This window comes from Arvicanthis niloticus, chromosome 21 (genome assembly GCF_011762505.2).
Source record: "Arvicanthis niloticus isolate mArvNil1 chromosome 21, mArvNil1.pat.X, whole genome shotgun sequence".
NCBI lineage: Eukaryota > Metazoa > Chordata > Mammalia > Rodentia > Muridae > Arvicanthis > Arvicanthis niloticus.
This window is the reverse complement of record NC_047678.1, coordinates 49,493,422-49,516,154: the sequence shown is the minus strand read 5'-3', so window position 1 is coordinate 49,516,154 and position 22,733 is coordinate 49,493,422. Positions and strand designations below refer to the sequence as shown.

General features: G+C 44.5%; 1 protein-coding gene across 1 annotated transcript in view; it reads left to right on the top strand.

The window, feature by feature from the left end:
• The first annotated feature begins 2,681 nt into the window (after nt 1-2,681).
• Nucleotides 2,682-22,733, top strand: part of Lama1 (laminin subunit alpha 1) — a 124,928-nt gene continuing 104,876 nt past the window's right edge. The window contains exon 1 of the mRNA XM_034484107.2: nt 2,682-2,834. Coding sequence (XP_034339998.1) covers nt 2,753-2,834 — 82 coding nt within the window. The 5' untranslated portion in view covers nt 2,682-2,752. The remainder of the gene's footprint in view (nt 2,835-22,733) is intronic.

The following is a 22,733-nucleotide window of genomic DNA, read 5'->3' as shown; positions in this document are numbered from 1 at the left end:
ACGTGGGATGCTGAAACAAGACAAATTTTGTGAGTTTGGTTTGAGGCAAGCCTGGGCTATGAAATGAATTCAAAGCTGGCCAGGGATACCTGGGAAAACCCTAGTCTCAAAAATAAAGAAAAAAGGAAAAGAATAAAGAGAAAGGAAGGAGAAGAGAGACAGTAAGCAAAGCAAAGAACAACAAAACAAACAAATCAACCCCGTGCCCCCGAACAAAACAAAATAAAATAAAATCCCAAAACTCAACCTCTGAGGCAAAGAAAAGTTGTGGATATTATTTGAATATCTAGATACAGATAAGTATTATTTTTAAAAATATAAAGGGATAAATCTGTAAATGGAAATTTAATTAGAGGGAAACAATTCTGAACTTCTGAACAAGTCAGAAAGAAGTGTGTCTGAGTCAGGGCTGCAACCTAGGGTACGGCTCAGCTCGTAGACTAGCTACCTCATTATTTAATTAAGCCTAATGCATCTGTGCTTTTAATCGTAAGATGGGTCATCTGCTAGAAAACATGGAGCATTACTCTTGCTAACTGCACAGGGAGAGCCTGGCCACTCTCGTTATGATATGGTACAGAGAGGCGAGAGGTCTTGCAAAAAGTCTCTGCAGCAGCCTGCACTTGGACAGTACTTTATCTGAGCAACATTACAGTCCAGGCAGCAAGATGGCTCCTCTTAAGTCTCTGTCCTACAGGAGTGGTCTGTCACTGTGCAGGATGGAAAAAGAAACAGGGCTAGTGTCTGGTCCAAGCAGGTGGAGTTTGTAGGCTCTCAGAAAAGTCAGACATTTTATTAAACTCATTTTTCACCCTGAGCAGGTCTCCACACCCTCACAGGACCAGAGGCAATTTAGGTATTTTTCAAGCATAGTGTTCGGAGTGGAAAACTCTGTAGTATGAGCTTTTATAAAACATTTGGGATAAAGATATTTTGACCATTCCATTTTATCCATGTGCAGTTGTGAAATTTTCTTTTGCTGAAGCACTCCGGCTTAATTCTGAGCTGTGATTGTAAATCATGGCCTGTGACTCCCGATGCTTCCCATCTGCTTCCTGGAGGAGAAACAAACCTTGAAAACAAACCTGGGCCCCTGCCTGTAGCTCCAGCACCAGGTGTGACTGACCTGCAGGCTGTATTCAGGGAGCTTTCTGAACCTGTAGGCCCTCTTACATCATAGTGTGATGAGGTACAGGAAACTGGTCAGAGAAATCAGATCAGAGCTCTAGCCCCAGACTAAATACAAGCAGGTAAGACAGGCCTGAACTCCCTTCCTGGTCTCTCACAGGAGCTTCTCTAAAGGCCTCTCTTATGGAAAGTCACAGACATGGATGTTTGTTTAGAATGCCCTATGCGTGTATCTAACATACAAGCCTCTATGCAGGCAGTTATTTCAATGCAAAAACGGTTGTGATGTTCTAAATGTTTAATGCTTGAGTAACTATTTTTAGACGCTTGTTTTACCTCATAACTTACTTGCCAGTTAGTGACTCATTTTAATATTTAAGTCGTTAACAACATCTGGATTTAACCTTAAGTGCTGTGTTGAGTGGCATCACTGAGCTACAGTGCCACATTCCCCCTCCCCGACCCCCGTGTATGATAATTTAGCCCACCACATGCATGCTCAGTGCACGCAGAAGTCAGGAGAGGGCGTTGGATCCCTGGAACTGGAGTTGCAGAAGCTTGTGAGCCTTAGTTGAACCCTGATCCCTGCAAGAGCAGCTAGTGGCTCCAAGTCACTAAGCCCCCAGTGTATCTTTTTTAAAGGGCCAAATGCTACAGGTTTGCTTTGTACTTCCTGTTAACAAATAATAACCAAATATTCTTGTTAAAATTCACTCATTACGTGGTTAAGGACCTGTGCTTAAGAGAAACCGGAACTGGTAGAGTTTTTAAATTGATTTAGACAAACTGGATAAAAAATTACCTTCTTCTGATGAAAGAGAAAATAGCGCGGGGCATCGTCAAAGACATTATCGTGTATGTGTATAGTGTGGAAATGCGTTATGAATACTTTTGCGAGGAAACTAAACTAAAACTTTCCTAGGTTTAAAAACTAGTTTTTCCAAAATCAGCACTGAGACTCGAAGACTTCCTTTATACTTAGCCCAGCAACCCTCTGTGCTTTCCCTAGGCAAACAAATTAGAAAACAAATTGCTACCCATTTTCTGAAAGGGGCTGGCAAACCAACAAACAAAATTAAAACACAACTACCCAAACCAAAAACTTTGAGAGCATCCTGATCAGGTACAGGCAGGGTATTGGGTCCCGCAAGAATGGACTGTGTCCTGACTATATTTCTGCGGCCGGAGATTGGCCAAGACTGCACAGCTCCAACAGGCAGAAAGGGTCAACAGGGCAAATATTTTCTTGGAATCCACCCTCCAGGGCCAGGCTTAACACAAACTCGCTTCCCCTGTCCCTATCTCCCTATTGGACCCCTAACTCCGGCCGCAGTAGCTCACCCCATTGGAGTGGAAGGTCAGAGTACCACCCGGGAGAGGCACCCCACCACCACGGGCAGGGCGGGGCTCCCCCTGGAGGACAGACCTGGGCGCAGAGGGGCGCCTTTGGGGGAGGTCCCGAGTAGGACAGGGGCGGGGCGGGGCGCGGCCAGGCCGGCAGGGGTGTGTCCGAAGGGCCTGCACACCAGGCCAGGGTCGAGCTGGGAAGAGCACACTCGCGCTGTGCCTGTGAGCGAGCGTGGTCAAGACCTTCCCCAGGAGCGCAAGGAGCGGCGACGGCGACATGCGCGGCAGCGGCACGGGAGCCGCGCTCCTGGTGCTCCTGGCCTCGGTGCTCTGGGTCACCGTGCGGAGCCAGCAGAGAGGTGAGCCCTGCGGCGGGAACACCGGGTGACCCACCCGCTGGCGAGCGGGAGCGTCCGGATGCGGCGGACAAAGCGCTGCGCTCGGGGCTGTGGGTGGGCGCACGCACCCTAGCGTAGCGGGGACCTGCTGCGGGCCGCACGGGGCTGTAGGGGCCGCCGGCGGAAGCGGCCCCCCGAGGACGCTGGCTGCTCCCTGGAGCTCTCGGCTCTGGTTTCCTCTGACTCCAGGGGTCACCTGCTTTCTAGCTTAGCGGGACCTTAAGATCCAGGAGTGCAGTGGGTGGCGAGAGTGGAGCGTCCCGCACGTGAGAAGAGACACAGATTCCACACCCAACACCTGAGTGGCAGGCTGTGAGTGGCCGGAGACCGCTCGGCTGGTTGACTGCACCGCTCCCGGAATGAATGGGAACGGAGTTCTCCCGCATTCGCCTCATTGTCCTGTGCTGCAAAGGGAGACCTTGGAAGGAGTAAGGCTGGTTCCTCTGGGCCACTAGCTTTCGAAGTGGTCTAGCGGGGAAAGACTGATGGAGAAGGGGGTCCCAAGGTCAGCTGTCCTGGGCAACTGGGGACCGCATATGGCGTCCAGGACACAGATGTATTCACTGAAGCGTGTTCTTTGTGTAATCCATAAAGTGAGCAAATACATTCCCCACGCGTGTTTAAATCTTGAGCACTAGGGGTGGCGTAAGGGCCTAGAAAGGATGGACCGTGTGTCCTCTCTGCATGGAATCAGTAGCTTTCTTTACAAGGTTTGAGAACAGAAGCCAACCCAAAGTGAATTTGCAGTGGGCACTCGGAGATGGGAGGTGGAGGGACAGAAAATATGTCCTGCCACCCAGAGTGGTCTGCAAGCTCCTGCTTAGCTAGGTGGTCACAAATGTTTGTCGAAAACATCCCGATGTATGCAACAAGTGACACTGTGTTCCCACGTAAATTGCGCTCCAAGAGCACAGGTTAAAAGTAGGAGGCCGAACTCGAAATGCCCTCGTGGGAAAAGTGTGTGTTTGGGCATTGTGCAGAGCCGTGAGCTGTGCAGGCTACGAGCATCCCATTCATTCATGCATTCATGATGAAAGCGCTGGACCGAGCTGGGAACGCAGCTTTGAATAGCCCGGCGGCTGCTCAGCGAGCAGCTCCCGAGCGGGGGCTGGGAGAGGGGGAATTTACATAGTTATCAGGGAAAGAAAAGAGCCAGCCTTTGGGAGGGAAGCCTTTGGCGCTGAGAGCCCAACTTCTGCCTGTGAGGTTGTTGAAAGTGACCAAATCACGGTTTTCCCAAGGGTGGAGAAAGCAGCTTGCCTCAGTTTATTGTTTCAAGACATTGAAAGTCTTCGACTGAGGAGATGGTCTGAATGCTTTCCTTCCCCTGAGGGCTGGGCGCTTGGCCTGGGTGGTTATGAATGGTGTTTGGAGAAAGTGGACTGTATGGGGCTTTCCTGCTTTGAGACATTGCAGAGAAGCTACAACAGGCAGGACTTTTGAATCGTTCCTATCTAGTCTGTATTTGCCTATTCACAGCTTCCTAATGAGCGTCCTTGCAAGTCTGTTCCCTGTATGTGGCTTGGGTGGCTGGTGCAATGGCATGACTTAAGAGTAATAAAATAATCCTGACCTATAATTTCTCTCTCTCTCTGTCTCTCTCTCGCTCTCTCTCTCTCTCTCTCTCTCTCTCTCTCTCCTATAGCTAGCCTGGATCTCACTCATGATGTTGCCCTGGCTGGTTTTGAATTTATGGGTTCAAGTCATTCCCCTGCCTCAGCCTTCTGAGTAGCTTGGACCACAAACATCCGACCACACCTAGTGGGGTGCTTATAGTTTTGAAACTGATCATGAATGTAAAAGCATTAGATTACTAGATGCCCCTATTATTTCACAGGGGTTATTTTATAACTAACAATGCCTGACTCCGGCTGAAATGTAACCTTTAACGTGAGTTGTCCTCTAAGTATCAGATAATAAGTGTTGTGTTTCCAGGACTATGGATATAATGTAGCGGTAGATCACTTGTTTAGCATGTAGAAGGCCTTAGGCTCAAACCCCACCTAGCACAGCCCGGTGGAAAATCCAAGCTGCCGTGTTTCTTAGAAATGGCATGCTGAGGCCACAGCCGGCTCAGTTGCAGGAAGACATCTATGAGCAGAACCTCAGTTTGGTAAGTGGTGGTTAAGTTTTTAGCAGGTAATTACTTAGTCGTGTGGTCTCAAACAAAGCTCCCTTTCTGTAACCCCATTTTCTAAGTACAGGGCAATACGGTGTTACTGTAACAGTTAAAAAGTAGGGTGTCCATATTAAGACACCTCTGCCCTCTTCCCACAAAGTCCGCACTCCCATCTTGCTCTTTCCTGTTTTCTAGACATTTTGTATGAGGCCTGCGTTTGTAGCTACTCTGCGTGTGTAGTGAGCACAGTAATGCCAGAAGGGTGTGAAGTAGACAGAGTGTCTTTTAATGCTCTTAGACTTGTGCTATACCATAAGCTTGCACGATTAAGTGTGTACGTGACTACCTACTTCATTGTCATGATGCTTGAAGCTCCAGTTCGTTCATGAGGTCCTATGGATGCTCTTTTGTCACAGCAGTCAGTCGTGCTGGAAAGTAATGCAAGCGGTACCTTCCACCTCCAGGTACCCAGCTCTGTAGCGTTAGTGGCTACTATCCGTGGTAAATTACTTAAGTTCTCTGTGGCTGAGTTTCAATATAGTAAAATACGAGTAGTAATCATGTCTTCCAGGAAGGAATGTTCATGGTTAAGTGAATTAATGTAGAAAAAGGTTTCCAAAGCGCATTAAATACAGCTAGGCTGTGAGAAACATGTGTGCAATGATGGTGAAGATGGTGATGGTGATGGTGATGGTGATGGTGATGGTGATGGTGATGATGATGATGATTTACAGGGCTATATGGGGAAGGCCCTTTCCCAAACCATATTGTCTATGCCAATATATATATATATATATATATAGGCATAGACAATATGGTTTATGTATACATAGACAATATGGATATATATACATATATCTCAAAGTCTATATTTGGAATTAAATAGCATTGGGTTCAGCTGCTCAAATGTGTTACTTTGATTAGCCCTGACTTTGTTTCTTAGTCAGGGCCAATCTTTCATCCTCAGTGGAAAGACTAGCTTAAAGAACAGTTGCCTTCTCTGCTTGGCAACTCCCATTTTCTTGTGGTATTATTAGATGCTCCTGGGTTGACTTTCTGGGTACACAAACAAGCAGGCTTCTTCTATGTTATAACCCCATCTCTCCTTATTCCCTTTCTAGGACCAACTTTACAGACTCAAATTGTACTGCGTATCTCTCATTCAGGATGCCCACAAATGCCACCATGGTGCGGTATCACACCGGGATAATCCAGGGAAGCTGGAATGTACCCTGGCCTACTGTCTCACAGCTGAGGGTCTTGGGCAAACCTATACCAGCTCACTGTTAACTAGTGTCCATGCTCGCAGACTGAAAAATGCTCCCTCAGTCTGCTGTTTGGGTTCTAGAGACCTGGAAGCCTTCCATATTCCATACTCTGCTCCAAACTCCAGAGTTACAAAAAGTACTACAAAATACATAGTTACAAAACACACAAAAGGATACATAGAAAAAGTTCCCTGATGGAGTCCGCCATTGTCTTTCAAGACAGCCACTGCCTGCTATTTCTTGGCTGTCTTTCCATCACCATGTCTCTTCTTGGAATGTTTGAGCACAAGTTGTTTGTGAAAATTATGCCTCTGATAGCTGTAATGATGGTTTGTAGTTAAAGTGCGGATAACAGAGACTCATGAACTATGACCTCAGACTGCCCCACCCCCACGAGCTACCTCTGTGTATCTCTGGCAGATTTTAATATTCTGCGAACTAACGTGTATTCTTTTACACTGGCGGCCTCCATTCATCTTGATCCACCCTGGACAGATGTGTGTTATCAGAGCATTGCTTTTAACATTTCAGAAATTCTAAAACTGGATTGATTGTTGCTTTATACCACTTCTAATGGCACTGTTTGCAGTAGTGTTAAAGAGTGGTTTCTTCTTTCTTCCTTTATTTTTCTTCTTCTCTTGTTCATAGGGAATTTATTGACATATTTGAGGATACTTCTGGCAGAAAAACAGAGTTTTGGTATGGTTCAGTTTGAAGTTAAGGGCAGTGTATTAGTAAGTTCTCAGACACTATGATGTCACTACTACTCTATGGCAGACACAGAGTAACTTAATTCTTTAGGAAGTTATTGTTAATGAATAAAGTTAAGTCTTCACTGTGAGTCCTAAAAGTAATGGAAGGCAAACAGCAAAAAACTCTGCAACGTAGGCCTGAGTTGAAGCATTTGTTAGCTCTACTCTTCAGGAGTGTGTGGATGAGCTAGACTCAGCACTTTGGGTTCTCGAGGAAGATATACAAAGCTTATTTACAAACCTGTAAGGGATTCTTCAACCCGCTTCTTTTCCAATATAATAATATACATCCCCAGACAACCAAGTAATCAATGCATCACAAAATTAATGAGCAGGAAAAAGCTCCTTCAGAGAAGTAGTTTAGTTAAGGTCATGAACTTCGGTTCTGTTGGAGCATGCCCGTCAGGTAGCTATTGCAGCATAAAGCACTGCACAGCAGCTGGGTTCATTACATACCCCCCACCCTTATACGAAGGGTGACAGTCAGTGCTCATAATAAGTGTTTAATAATAAATAGTGCAGAGTCCTTCCACTTGAGTCTTTGTTTTGTCAAGGCCGGGTCAGGAGCGGCTTTCTCGGGTTAACTGGTTCCCACTCTTGTGGAGGGGGGAGGGCACAGACAATGGGAGCAGTGTGGAGCTTGGTGAATGATAACATTCTTGTCTAGGTAAGCATTTATCTCCAAGTGTTAACTCAGAGACAGTGGCAGAGGCGTGCCGCCTCGCTATCAGCAGTGTGATTTCAGTTTGTGAGCACTTAAAAAAAAAAAAAAAAGTCATTCATTTGAAGTTTCAATCTCTTCATTCCAGACGTTATCTGTGCAGTCCGATCTGCTGACGCAGCCGGCTGTAAATTCTTGTACCTCTTCAATCTACAGTGGTAATATCGCCTTTATATCAGTGGCAATTTATAGACAGGGCCAGCTTCTCTTATTCCTGAAGGTATTTCCTGAAAATTTTTTTTTTTATGATTTTGTAATTTCCTGCTAGAATGTTAGGAATTTCTCTGTTAGTAAGGAGACATTTACATTTAATGGATCATTTTTAATTAAAAGAAAAGAAGAAAGAACATTCCTGGCCACAGAGGTATCTCAGTGGATAAAGTGAATGCTGTCCTTCCAGATGACTGGAGTTTGATCCTTGGAACTCACATGGTGGAAGGAGAGAACCAACTCTAGTAAGTTGCCCTCTGACCTCTACACGTGAGCTATGACAGCATGCATGCATGCATCCATACACAAACATGCACACGTATATACATGTGAAATGTCTTCTACCCTTTTGATAGAGGTAGAACTTGTAAAAACTGGTGACTGTCTCAGGTGCAGAAGAAGGGATTCTTTCTTCTCAGCATGGCTCCCTGCCTGATTTCTAGCCATTTGTGTAATCTTTTTTTTTTTTTTCCTTATTACTCTGGTTGAACCCTCCTTTCCTGTTCTTTGGTTTGTTCTTTGATGTCATTTATCCAACTTGTTTTTCTAAAGTTTTTATTTCTTTCTTCATTAAAATCTACCCCCCCCTTTCTGTTTTCATTGGAAATAGCTATTAGCTGCCTGAATTATCAGCCAGGTGATCTAGTGTCGTGCTACTGTTAGACTAATCCTGCTACTGTAATCACCCACTGTCACCATATGCCCCGCTGCCTCTTGGGCTTCATCTCTTGCCTCCCTGCCATATAGCTGCCCATACTCTGTCCAAATTCAGTCCCAACCACCTGCCTTATCTTAGCACGACACCCCACCCTGAGTCAGGGTTGTTCCGCCTGCTGCACAGATGTTGAGACTCCCCTCACCTGAGCTGCTGTCCCATGCTCCACCTCAGCCCAACCCTACACTTAAAGCCTGCAGCTCACTGACCGAGGACCACCTCGTTATAGCTTGTGTCTACCGCCTTATCTCTAAATCTGCACCGGATTCTGTGCTAAGTTGGAGTTACCACACAGTCACATTTCTTCTCTTGTCTTGAACACTTTTGAGTGGTTTACCCAGAATGCCAATAGCCAGAGGGGGGGAGGGGAAGGGGAAGGACATTTTTTTCTTATGTATTTCATTTTTCTTTTTTCTTTTTAGATTTATTTATTTATTTTATATATGTGAGTACACTGCCACTTTCTTCAGATACACCAGAAGAGGGCATCAGATTCCATTGTAGATGGTTGTGAGCCACCATATGGTTGCTGGGAATTGAACTCAGGACCTCTGGAAGAGCAGTCAGTGCTCTTAACCACTGAGCCATCTCTCCAGCCCTCGGGTTAGTAGAAGTGGACAACAGTAACACCCACTGTTCCCCAGAATGCACATAAAGAGTTAGATGATCAGAGGCACCTTGTGAGATATGTTAGATGTCTAGATGTCTCTCAGATTCTTAGTACTTAAAGGGTGCGTTGGGGGTAGTGAGAACTAACTTCACATGGAAGACAGTTGTTAGCCGAGGTAAATTAGTCACAAGGCAAGTTGCTCTCTTAAGATGAAACCTCTGTGGAAATTAGTTCTAATTAAGGTCCAAGTCCACTTTATATGAGCCATTCTCAGAGGAAGCTGGCAATGACAAGCAGAGAAAAGATGGCAGTGACCCCCTTAGCAAGGATGGCCGTGACACTTGAAGCCCCCAGTGCTGAATGGTAATGCTATGAATGAGCCTTCAAAGTTTCAAAGCCAACAGAGAGAACGGAGTCCTCTTAAAATGTTGGTCAAACTCTGAACTTATATGATTTTAAAATCCAGGATACAGGGGGAATGGATGAGATTTGGTACACATTCCAAGGGAAGGGATGTTCACTGCAGAGTCCCACATGTGGGACCTGAAAAGAAGTCTGCTCTTAAAACAAAATACAATGCCCAAGCTTCAAGGCTGAATCACCTAGCAATCTACTCAAGGGTTCAGGACATTTAAAGATTCATACATCTTCAAAGATGGCATGGAAAACCCATCCCCAGTTCCTACATGGCCCACTCAGCCCTGTACCTGACTCCTGTATCTTTCTAGATTCCCTTCCAACCACTAGATAGGAGCCAGAATTTATGGATCAAACGTTCTGATCAACTTTGGTACTCAAAGGCACGGAGACCTTTTTCATCCATCTTCAGGGGTTTCTAGTTTAAATATTTGTTTCCAGAATAATCTCTGTCACTTGTCTGTACTTTTCTCTGTGTCCCGGACATAGGAAGCATTCTTCTCCCATTCAGAAAATCCCTAATCTATTCTGTTTTATTCTAACATTTCTTTGGTTTTGGAGGCAACACTTCTCTGACTCCTCACCACTCTATCCCAGGCTTTTTGGAAGATGTGTGTTCAGTTTGGAAGTTTAGAATGAGTGGAACTAGAGATGTTTCTTTCAAGGGTTCTGCTTTTGGGAATTGCTTCCACTTTTCTGTAAGGAGTTAACAGGTTTTTGCTTGGTCTTGTGTTTTGAAACTGGGTCTTACAGTTTTATCTATGCTGGCCTTGAATTTCTGAGCAGAAGTGATCCTCCTGCCTCAGCTTCTCAAGTAGGCAGGACTGCAGGTGCAAAACTTAATACCTTCCTTGGCAGTAGAACAACACTCCACGTGGGGTTGTTGTCATTTCTGTTCAGCTTGCTTGGTTCTTTTCTGTGTCTTACTCCTTCATACCTGTGTCCTTGCATGGAGGTCATGCTGGAGTATGTGATGTGGCATATCTTAGAGGTTTTGTGTCCTAGTTAGTTTTATGTCAACTTGACAGACACTAGAGTGAGTCATCTGAAAGGGGGGAATCTTAATTGAAAAAAAATATATTGCCTCTATAAGATCCAGCTGTAAGGCATTTTCTTAATGAATGATTGATGGGGTTGGGGGCAGCCTGTAGTGGATCATGCTATCCTGGTCTGTTGGTCCTGAATGTTTATCTGAAAGCCGGTTGAGCAAGTCATGAGAGCAAGCCAGTAAACAGCACCCCTCCATGGTCTCTGCATCAGCTCCTGCCTTTAGGTTCCTGCCCTGCTTGAGTTCCAGTCCTGGCTTCCTTCATTGATGAACAGTGATATGGAAGTGTATGCCGAGTAAATCCTTTCCTCCTCAGGTTTCTTTGGTCATGGTGTTTCACCACTGCGATAGCAACTTTAACTAAGACACAGTTCCTGGCTGCCTTCTTCACTGTGGATCAACAGCTGCAAGGACATTTCTCACCTTCTGTGTGGAGTTGGTTTTGAGTCTGCGAAGCCCAAGAGTGTATGCTTGAAAGGGGATTGTCTCTGTGACATAATTCTCAAGAGAGGAGTTGAGGGACTGGAGTCCCAGGTGGACTTACCATTCAGGTTTTATAACAGCCTGTTGCTTGCAGGCTGTGTCTCTTGTCTCTATTCCCTTCTCCTTGGAGAACTCGGAGCTTACCTGCCTGCCTGGCTCTTTGGGTGCCAGGAGAGCATTTTTGAACAGTTTCATACAAGTTCCCTCTTCAGGTTCCACATAAGACTTTAATAACACAGATCCCCAGGTCCTAACCCAGGGATTATAACCTATTTAGTCTGAGATGGGACATGGTCATTTGAATTTGAAAGACTCCCTTAGATGTTTTGGCTGTACCACGAGATTAGAAACCACCCAGTGAACTTGCTGTGTGGCAGATGCAGTAGCAGCCAGGGTAGGCACAAAGGACCCGTAGAGACCTCTTGCTTGCTGGCTGGGTGAATGTGTCTGTGTTACTTTTGTTCCTGGTGTGCTGCTTTTTTTTTTTTTTTTTCCTCCTGTGTTTAGGCAAGCACAGTCCCAGCTTGGCTTTACTGGCTCATCAAGGTCCTTACTTCAAAAATATTTTTGATCGAGTCTTAGGGCCCCTCACATTCTGGGATAAGACCTGGGCTATTGTAAGGGACTGATTGATTGACTCTGGAAGAATTTTTTAAATACATTTCACATTCCAGCTCTTTTCTGCTCCATGTTTCTACTTTCCTGTCTTCTTTAAATGAACCACATAATTCATAGGTCCTTTTCTCTGGGATCTGAATCACCTCTTCTCTCCTAGGACCAGCCTGCTCATTGCCTCTGCACTTTTATCAAGTTGGGTGACTCCAGGGTCTACCTATCCTCCATTACCTTCCTGGGTGCTGTTTTCTGTGGGGGAATTCATCTCACTCCCTTCCCTGTCTTCTGTTGGAAGTTTTCATTCCTTACCTTCTGATTGATTACTTTCTTCCTAACTCTACCTAATATAATATTATACCTTTGTTGTTGCAACATCTGCAAAGTGCTCTATCTAAGCTACCCACCTATGCCTACACTGACCCTGCAGCCAGCTCCCTTCCTGGCTTCTCTGTTTCAGGTATATGATAAGATAAGGCAGTGACTGCTTCAGACAGAACCGAGGCAGAACCTGTAGTGGGGGCCCTGCTGTGGGTGCTGGCTGCTGGGCTGAGTCTAATGCAGCCTGATTCTAAGACCATTTTCAGAAAACCCAGGAAGCTGTTGGCACATAACTGACCTTAAGCGTGAACAGACTGTGAAGTTGGTTCTGCCATTCTAGCCCTTTTAAGTGGCTTGCTACTGTCTGCTGAGTGCAGCTTACAGGGCTTTCTACTATGACCTGCCTCACCTTCCGTGGCTAACTATTACCTATCCCCATAAACCTATGGTCCCCATGTCTGTGAAGCTTGACTGCTTTTTGTAACACAGTGGAAGCCCCTCCTCTCACCTGGGGCACTCTGACTTATTCTTTCTGTGGCAGATTTCATAGCCTTCTCTTTATTTGCTTGTCTTTCTGTTTATAATTCTAATACCTCAGCCAGCACCCAACAGTGTCAGTCCTGGGGGGGACCAATGAATGAGTGAATGTCCCAATACAAACAGCAGGATCTGGAGAGCAGTGTAGGGGACATCACTTAGACATTTCATACAGATAACATGTTTTGGACTAGGAGATGCAACCAGAGTGATAATCTCCTAAAAGGATCAGGCTAGCCCAAGGGGGCTGCAATCTCTGAGTCACCCAGACAGGCCTTGGAAAGAAAACAGGGAAGAGTCTGGATAACATTACTGGGACAGAGGTGACCAAGCAGTTTTGGGACCCAGGACTGAGTTTACAATCTAGAATCGCACACACGAATAGAGATCTCCTAGTAGGAGAAACACCTTCAGAAAAGCTTTGGCTTCAAGTGGGATCCCAAGAACTCTCAGGCCAGCCAGGGCAGCCAAATCTGGAAGCTCCCATTCAAATACAGTAAGTCTCTGTCTTAGAAAGAAATAAGGTGTGAAGGGGTTGAGGGAAGATACCCAATGTAGACCTAATTCACCTGATGCACACAGGTGCACAGAGTGTACAATGTATCATTCTTGCCTTCTGCAGGTGTTATTAAACAGTGCTGTTACTTATCTGTCTTACCTCCTACCCTGTCCCATCCTGTTCCAGAGAGTCCTCACCCTGGGTGAATGGCCCTGTCTTTTTTGTCCCTATACAGTCTTTTGAAAACCTCCCCCTTTGCCTTCTTCTGTCTCCTAGATCCAAACCGTCTGGTGAAGCAGAAATTCAAGGTCTAAGACACCCAAGGGACATCTTAGCAATTTCTACAAACCAGCCAGTCAGGAAATTATGGCAGCAGTTGGATTCAATCGATAGAACAGTTTGGAAATTACTGTTCAGCTCTATGGAGTCTATATCTCTACAAATCACATATTTTTCTTTGTTCATCACAATCTTTAATTTCTCTCAGAAAGTTTCTGTCCTGTTTGGTGTATTGGTCTTGAATTTATTTCATAAATGTTTTTCGTGTGTGTGTGTGTGTGTGTGTGTGTGTGTGTGTGTGTATGTGTGATTGAATGTATGAGTGTATGTTTATTTATATATGTCTGTGAGTGTGTATGTGTGTGCGAATGTGTGTGTATGTGTGTGTGTTTGAATGTATGAGTATATGTGTATGTATGGTATGTGAATGTGTGTGTCTGTTTGAATGTATGAGTGTATATGTATGTATGTGTGTATGTGTGTGAAAAGTGTGTGTTTGTATGAGTGTGTGTGCATGTGTGTATGTGTATGTGTGTGAAAGAGAGAGGGGGCATGTGTGCTTTGATACAAATGAGTGACAGACACCTAGCTCCAATTGTGTTTTGTGGGGAGAAGGCTGAGGCTCCCCAACAGATTGTCAGTGATCTCTGTTTATAGAATTGTCTTTGTTTGGAGCCTTTAACATTTTGATTTCTTAACCATAAGCTACAGATCTTTGTTCTTATGAAATCTCCATAGTTCTTCCAAAGATAGTCACACTCAGGGGATCTCCGATTGGAGATTGGAACTCAGAGTAGGTGTCTGGAGTTCTGGTTAAATAGTTCCCAAATTGCTGAAGGAGGCAGGATCTTGCAGATCATTCTGGTGAGGTTTGTGCCAAGCTTGGCAAGACTGGTTCAACTCAGTGTCAGAGCTGGAGGAAAGCCCACGTGGCTTACTCCTGTAAACTCAAAGTATCATCCCCCTGGGAGCTGGTTAGGCAGAGAGCCTGACGGGCCCCAGCCCAACCCACTGATTCAGCAGATCTGCAGGTAATTTGCAAAAACCAAAGCTGAGACTTCTCTTTAGCTCTCTATCCTCAGAGCTGTGTGCACATACCTCTTTGTCACAGCAACCAGTCTTGTTTATGCCTGGGGAGTCACCCTTCATAGTGCTCATTTTGTAAAGAGAAATCCCATTTGTGTGGGGTGTCTTTCAAGTCTCTTTAAGGGGCTGCCTGAAAACTGAATAGCACCAAAGCACATATACTGTTTTTTCCTGTGCATGTGCTATATATTAAGTTTGATGTATAAAACAGGCTTGGCAAGAGATTAATAGCAGCCGATGATAAAATGGAATGTAACAACATAATGTAAAGTTTGCATAGAGAGAGAATGTGAGAGAAAGAGCTGGAGGCAAGAGATCAGTTCCTGTAACACATGTGGTCATCTGTGTACGCTTATGTAGCGTGTATGTAGCATGTGTGGTCGGGAGACAGCTTTGGCAGCTCATTGTTAGGGGACAATGCTTTGAACTAAGAAAACACAGTATTATCAAGGCCAGAGAGAATAACTTGGAAGTCACATGAAACTCTGCAAACTTTTGGCTGGAGCATTTGCCTCACTTAGTAAGTCTGTGTGCTACCATTCCACAGGGTGGCAGCCATCTCTAAAGACTTTCAGGATGTAAAGTGTGTGCTATAAAAAAAAAGCAGGTCCAACCTGGTGACCCCAGGTACCTTGGGGGTGACTGTGGGCAGAAAGTGCTGCACATCTTAAATGCAGAATGATCTTGCCAGTCACTGTGGTGCATGGACACTGGGAAGGGTAACCCTCCACTGAAGTTGTCACCAGGCGCCTGCATAAAAACATAATTTGAGGATGCAGTGCAAAATGAAAAATAAACTACTAAAAATGCCAAGGCCGTTCAGGCAGAGCTCTGCACGGAGGGCAACTGTGCATGTGACCACTCAGAAAGCCACCCTTGGCATGTGCCTGGGATCACATCGGGCATATTAACAATGTAGATCATAAGCAAGAGTGCAGAGGTGGAAAAAGTATGAGAAAGACATAGCCAAGACCTGATGGGCTGTTGGCAAGGTTCATAGAAAAGTTTGGGGGGGAGGCATTTGGGCTGGCTAGAAAATGGGGAATTATCTGGGCATGGTGGCTGAGGCCTGCAGTCCAGCACTTGGAAAGTTGAGGCAGGGAAGAGCCGAACGTTGAAGCCAACCCCAGGCTACAAATCATGACTCTACCTTTTAAAAAAGCTGAATTTTTTTTCAACCAAAATTTGATGGTTTTAAGTAACGAGTAAGGTAGATTTGTGAGTTTAAAGATGTGAGCCACACGTGCCTTCGTTGTTTTGTAGGAAGGGAATAGGAAATGTCTGTGTTGAACTCAAAGGCTCCAGTTGTTCTGACATCCAAGTCAGGCTTCTTCCTCTAAGGATCTGGAAGGAAGAAGGAGTGGGCTTCCCTGCTCAGTCAGGATGTGAAGTTGGAGGTGTGTGGGGTGTGGTGCTTTCTGTGAAGTAATGATTTGGATTTGGGCAGAATGTTGAAATTACTGTCCTTTGCACTTCGGGATGAATGGAATGTGTGTGTGTGTGTGTGTGTGTGTGTGTGTCTGTTCTCTGCAATCACACTTAACTGCTGAACCCAAACCTCAATATGACCAAATACAGGCATTAAACTAATACCACGCTTGGGTCCTGAAGAGGTGACTTGGTGGGTAAATCACTTGCTGTGTAAACATAAAGACGTGAGTTCGGTTCCTGGTTCTCACATGATGCCAGGTTCTGTAACACATGTCTTTAATCCTAGTATTCTTATGGCAGTGTGGGAGTGGAATTTCACAAGCTCTCATGGCAGCTGGCCCGATGTGTACACAGAGGCAGATACGAATGTGTATCAAGGTAGTAAGTGGGACTGACCTCTGACCTCCACACCTGCATCATAGTATGCAAGTACACACACACACACACACTCACACACATATACTCACATAGAGATAAGCACAAATACATCACACATATGTGCACATGCTAGCACACACGGATGCATACTTGTACACACATACATACACATGTGAGTATACCTGTACATGCACATAAACATGACCACATGTGAGCACACACCTGGGCACACACACACACACCATGCATGCACTCACATATACACTTATGATACCAGGTTTAAAAAAGAAGCCCCATGAGGGGCCCAGCACACACTACTGGACACTGTCTCCTACAGACAACATTTGTGCCTAACTTGTTTTTACCATTTGTTTATCAACAGTAGGAATCTGGCTTTGTCAAGGACACCTTGAGAGCGTTGCTATGGAAATGGGCTTTTAGCAAAGCCCTCCTCCTGCCTTTTGCTCACCACCCACTCTTGTTTCTGAGATCAAACTTCTTTTCATCATCCCACGGGAGAGAGAAAGCAAGTCCAACGTGCTTTGTGCTGGCCTTGGCTTTCTCTTTCCCTTTCCTTCCCCACATCTCTCTCCTCTCTCTCTCTCTCTCTCTCTCTCTCTCTCTCTCTCTTTCTCTCTCTCTCTCTCTCTCTCCTGTCTCTTTCTACCCTTCCTTTCCCTCCTTTTCCTTCTTTCTCCTACCTTTTCTGTCTTCCATGTCCCCCTTTCTTTTCTTTCTTTTCTCCTTTTCTTATGTCTGTAGGTTTCCTTCAACATTCCTCTGCCTCTCTCCCTTTCCAGCCTCTGCCTGGTTTGTTCTACACTGCAGTAGGTCCTAGTACCTCAAACCTTTTCTTTTTACTAAAGTCACCAGTGATTAAATTGCCTTTCTTCCAAAAAAAAAAAAAAAAAACCAATCATTTGCTTTTGAATCCGGAGAGTGTCAGTAGAGGTCTTTCTCTGTCTAGGTGGCTCTGTCCCTAGAGCTGATACAGGTCACCTTTGGGTTTTTTCTTTTTTTTTTTTTCACTCCTAAGTGTGGGCTGTTTCTTTACCTGAGTCATAAAATAACTAACTACTCACTTTTGGATAGTTGTCCTTGAAAGTAAATGGCCTGATTGCCATTGGACAAGCAATACTGTCATGTTTATTTAAGCCTCCGCTTTGATGTTCAGCATTTAAACCACATGAAAATACTGGTCTTTGATATACAAAGCAAGTTCATGTGGTAGCAATTTAAATACTTTTTACTTTATAACAAACGCAGTTGTGACCACTTAACCACAGGCCTGCACTCTGGGAAGGGCACCCGCAGGCAGCTTCTTCCTGAGGCACAGCATGCAAATGCTTACACGGGCTGTCACGGGACGCATCAGCCACTGGGTGGGCTTGTTGACACAGTCAGGAGACACAGTAAACGAGAGGATGTGTGTCTGTGGCTGAGGTAATGTGGTGCACTGTCCCACAGTGCTGCTTCCATAAGCTAAGGGGTAGATGGTGCGCACTCTAAAATAAATGGTAGGAGGAAATGTCGTGGGTGGTATTATGAAGATACAGACTGGCAACAGTCATTGTGACTATCTAGTAATTGCTTGTACTTAACTGCCGGCTCAGTAAGTTTGCTTATATCAGCAGCATCAACCCAGGCATAATGTGCCAGACTGTGAGAGGGCGGAGTTATCGGAAGCCTAGAAGCGGGTGATACATTTGTTGTTATTTTTCGAGACAAAGTTTCTCTGTGTAGCCCTGGCTGTCCTGAATCTTGCTCTGTAAACCAAGCCAGCCTGGAATTCAGGGATCTACCTGTCTGTATCTCCCAAGTGCTGGGATTGAGGGTATGGGCCACCATGCCCAGCCGGTTACACATTTTTTAATGGGGTTCTAGGGGGTGGGATGCAGAGCCTTGTACACTCCCAGCCCTTTCTTGTGGATGTGATGTGGTCAGTCTCCCTGTGCAGCCCAGGAAGTTTCTGCCTCCAGAGCAGTGCAGTCACAGGAGTGTGCCACCATGCCCAGTTTTCCAGTGCAGTCTATGCTATTACCAGCTCGCATGCGGCTCCCATGTTGCTGTAAATGTTATTCTGAAGCCCACAGCTGTGCACAAAACAGAGGTGTTTCCAACAAGCTCACATTGAGACAAACCCTGGTTGTGTCTCCCAGCAAAGGAGCAGAGGAATTAAAAGTGCATCTTACAAGGAACCCCTGCCTGGCATCAATCATTCATTTGAACTGTGAAGCATGCCCAGAACATGCAGGGTCAGGATGCTGTGGTGGCCAAGGAGGGTTTCGTTGACAGCCATTTCATTTTGTCATGGCAAACATTAGTCTCAGACTCATTCCTTGGCCACTAATTGGACAGTTTCATTCTCGGCCACTTTGATATTAAAAAGTCACTCCAGGTCAGCAGTTCTGTAAGACTCACTCTGTATTGGGGTTGCCTCAGTTAGTAAAGGGCTTCTGGGTATAAGCATGAGGACCCAGGTTCAGATCCCTAGCAGCTGCACAAAAGACAAGATGGGGCTTGGTGCATACCTGCCATCCAGTACTGCTGGGGCAGGGTGGAGACAGACAGGGTAGCCTGTCTCACTAATCCCGCCATCTCCAGGCTCAGTGAGAAACCTGGTCTTAAAATTGAAAAAATATGCAATTTCAACCTTTGCTTGTATGTGTAGACCCCTCCACATGTGTGTGCATGCACACACATACAAGCATATTCACACACACGTATACACACACACACACATAACCACACACACACACATACATACACACACACAAACACCAAAAGAGCCTCATTCTGCTTTATCACTATTTCTAACCAGGTGTGTGTGTGTGTGTGTGTTTGTGTGCGCTTATGTGTGTGCTTGTGTGTGTAAATTGAGGAGTAATAGGACTTAGATTTTTTCACTCTTGCTAATACCTTGTAGACTTTCAGATGAAAGCAAAACGGGAAAGTTGACAAATTCGTTGTATAGAGCAAGTGACTTTGCTTCTGTGTCTGCTACACACTAGTGAGTTCGTTGTCACCTCACTATGGATGTGTGGCCTGTGGTCTTGTCACACTTTCTTTAGTGCTTTTATTTTGATGTTGAAGCTGGTTCGTACACATCATTGGAACAGAAGTTTAACTTTTCAACACCCTTTTATCACACACAGGCTCATCTCTACTGTTTTCTTGAGGAAAAATAATTAAATTAGCATGAATTGTGACCAGCTTGTGATTAACCTGAAGAACATGTGAGGAATGTGTTTCTATAAATAACTTCAGTGTAAACCTTACCCCATCATCTCTCCTTGAGACCCACCTTGCTTGGGACACTGAGTTTGTGTTAGACATCATTAAAATATGCTCAAATATCTGTTATTGTTAATGATAAATTCTCTTACTTTATATAGTGCTAACTCCTTCATTTTCTTATAAATTGCTCATTTTCTTGCAAATTAGCAAAGATAATGGAGACGGGCAAATACCTCCGGTTCCAACAGACTGACGGACAGAACAACCAAGTGTGTCTTAGACAGATATGCAAAGGATCGCAAGGGTGTGTCCTGCTCTTGAAGGCACAGCTCCAGGGCTGTCAGAAACAAATGCTCACAAACCTGGGTGAACCACTGCACCCTGGCCAGGCGGGAAGCACGCCCCCTAGTGGAGAAAAACATGAGCCTTTATGACTAAGATTGATCCAAAACAAATGGCTATTTGTTGTCAAACACATAAAAGAGTGGCCAGGATATGAAGAAAATAAGGATAGATAGATAGATAGATAGATAGATAGATAGATAGATAGATAGATGATAGGTAGATAGATAGATAGATAGATAGATAGATAGATAGATAGATAGATAGATAGACAGAGGAAATGCTGAGGTCATCATAGACTTGCCAAGTCTTCAAGGCAGTGGTCTTGGACCCCAGTGTGAGTGATGGAGAAGCTGGGAGCTTTCTTTCTTATCTCTGGGTTCTGTTGTGAATTGGTAGGTTCATCCTGGGTAAATGAGAGATGAAGCAAGAAAGCATTTTGTAAGTGAAGATTAAAAGTGGTTTTGAATACTTTTAAAAAATCACAAACTTTAATTTAGGAACTTGAATTCTTCTATCAGATTTTTCTGAGATTTGAATCAGTGACTTTGAGTTTTGTGAAAGTCGCCTTTGTTTTCCAAAAAGGAGAGCACTGTGCCACTCTAAGACATTTAATTATTCAACTGTATAAAGTTTCCAATCTTTTGTTTAATTCTAGAAAAAAGTTATTTGAACATATTACCAGGTTCCTTTAAATAGGAATTTCAGATCCTCTTCTTTGTGAATCATCTCATTGATTTTTATTAGATATTAGATAAATAGCATTGTGTGGAACTCAAAACCTTTTCCTCCCCAATATAGAAATGCACAGATGTACACACTTTTGTGCACATGCACACTTACACACAGTACACATGTGCACACACTTGCATACATGTGCATGCTTGCACATACTCTTACCTCTAGGTTCTGAAGTACTGACTCTGAATTGTTTGAGACGATTCAGTGAAGAAAATGCTGTAATGAACTCAGTCAACATTTGAAGATATGTTAAGATGTAAAAAAGCCTATACATGGAGTAACTCAGAAGCTTCTAATAATAAATTATTAAACTATTAGAAATGTCTGTGACAAAGCTATGGTAATTGTGTAACATAATTGTTGTCCATAGGTTGGTGGCAATTTTTTAACCTAATCTTAGCCAGAGAACTTTCCAGAACAGCAGCTCAGTCCTGAAGGTCCTTCTAGGAGGCCAGGTATGCCCAGGCTGTGAAGAAAGGGGCAGAAACGGGAACAGCCAGCAAACTGGGACGCATGTATTTCATGCTCCGTGGAGTTTGGTGTGACCAAGTTTCTAGGTGTTGATGAAATGCATAGGCATGTGAATTATTCTGCAGTGTGTCCCGAATGGGAGGAAAAAGAGATTACTATTGCAGTAGAAATAACTAAAGGAAGTGACTCCCAACAGAAGCATAGAGTCTAACTTACTAGGCGGACCATGCATGTGACATCTGCCTTGGATGTTTCTATGCAAAGCCAACCTTGCCTTCTCCTAGGTCTGAGTGAATTTTCTGTCCCTTCCTCTACCCTCCTGATGCTCACACAGTCAGTCACTCTGGGTTGAAGTATTTCTTGAATACTTGAATACCAGACTTGAAGGTGATTCAGCAGCTGGAGAGAACTTCAAACATACATACAAACAAACAACTGTTCTTATTTAAATTGCTATCTCTGGTCTCTAATTTTGCCTTTCTTTAGCCTTCCTAGATGTGACCAGAAGCAATAGGGTTTGATTCTATATCTATATCTATATCTATGTCTATATCTATATCTATATCGAGAGAGAGAATATATAGAGAGTATACATATACTCTATAAGGTAGAATTAAAACATGCTTATGTAAGGAGTCGTTTTTAGCCACTCACAGGCCTCAGATCTGTTGACTTGAGTGCTCCCATGATAGTCAAACTGCTAGGTAATTCTAATTTATGTACAAAGACTTTCTGAAGGGTCTAAGCTTTGAAAATGTCGTGCAATGTCTTTTGAACATTCTCACCACCCTCTCAACCCTCCCACCCCTCCCCACCCACCTTCTAGAGTGCTCCTTTCCCTACAAGTCTACTTTGTGTTGTCCAGTTAGTCTTAGGATTAAAGCCTGCTCAGGGATGTGGTCGGTCAGCAGCAGCAAACAACTGGCTGCCCTCTTCCAGGGGGCTCAGGGTAGATTGCTGTTTGCAACCCAGCAACTCTCTCAAGAGAACCATTTTTGTTGTACGACTTAAAATCCTAAACCTTTATGATTAAACACCATTGAAAATACTAGGTAGTACCCAAAGATCAAAGAAATTAAAGACAAAGATTTTTTTTTCTGTACAATTAATACAATGGTATGTAATTAGACTGGACATAAACATTTTAGAAATAGTACGGACTGTGTGTGTGTGTGTGTGTGTGTGTGTGTGTGTGTGTGTGTGTGTGTGTGTGCAGGGCTGAGGATGTGCTAGGCAAATGCTCTACCACTGAGCCGCACCCCCAGACCTGACTAAGTTGTTTACAAGGAGCAGATCACAGTCTGTGATCCGTGAAGATCAAAATCTGTGAAATCAGAAGCCCAGCAGCAGGCCAAGCTCCTCTCGGGACTGTTCACAAGGTTCCTTCCTGCAGACTTCCTCCCCCACCTCACGCACACTGTAATTGCTGGAGCCTTATAGTAGCTGTGCTGCTGTTACCTTCCTTTATCAAGATAAAGTTAAATCTCAGAACAACTCTAATGGCGACCCTGGTCTTAGAGTTGTGCAAAAACTGCTTCTGAATACTTTGAACCTACCCCGAGCCCAGCTGCTCAGAGATAAAA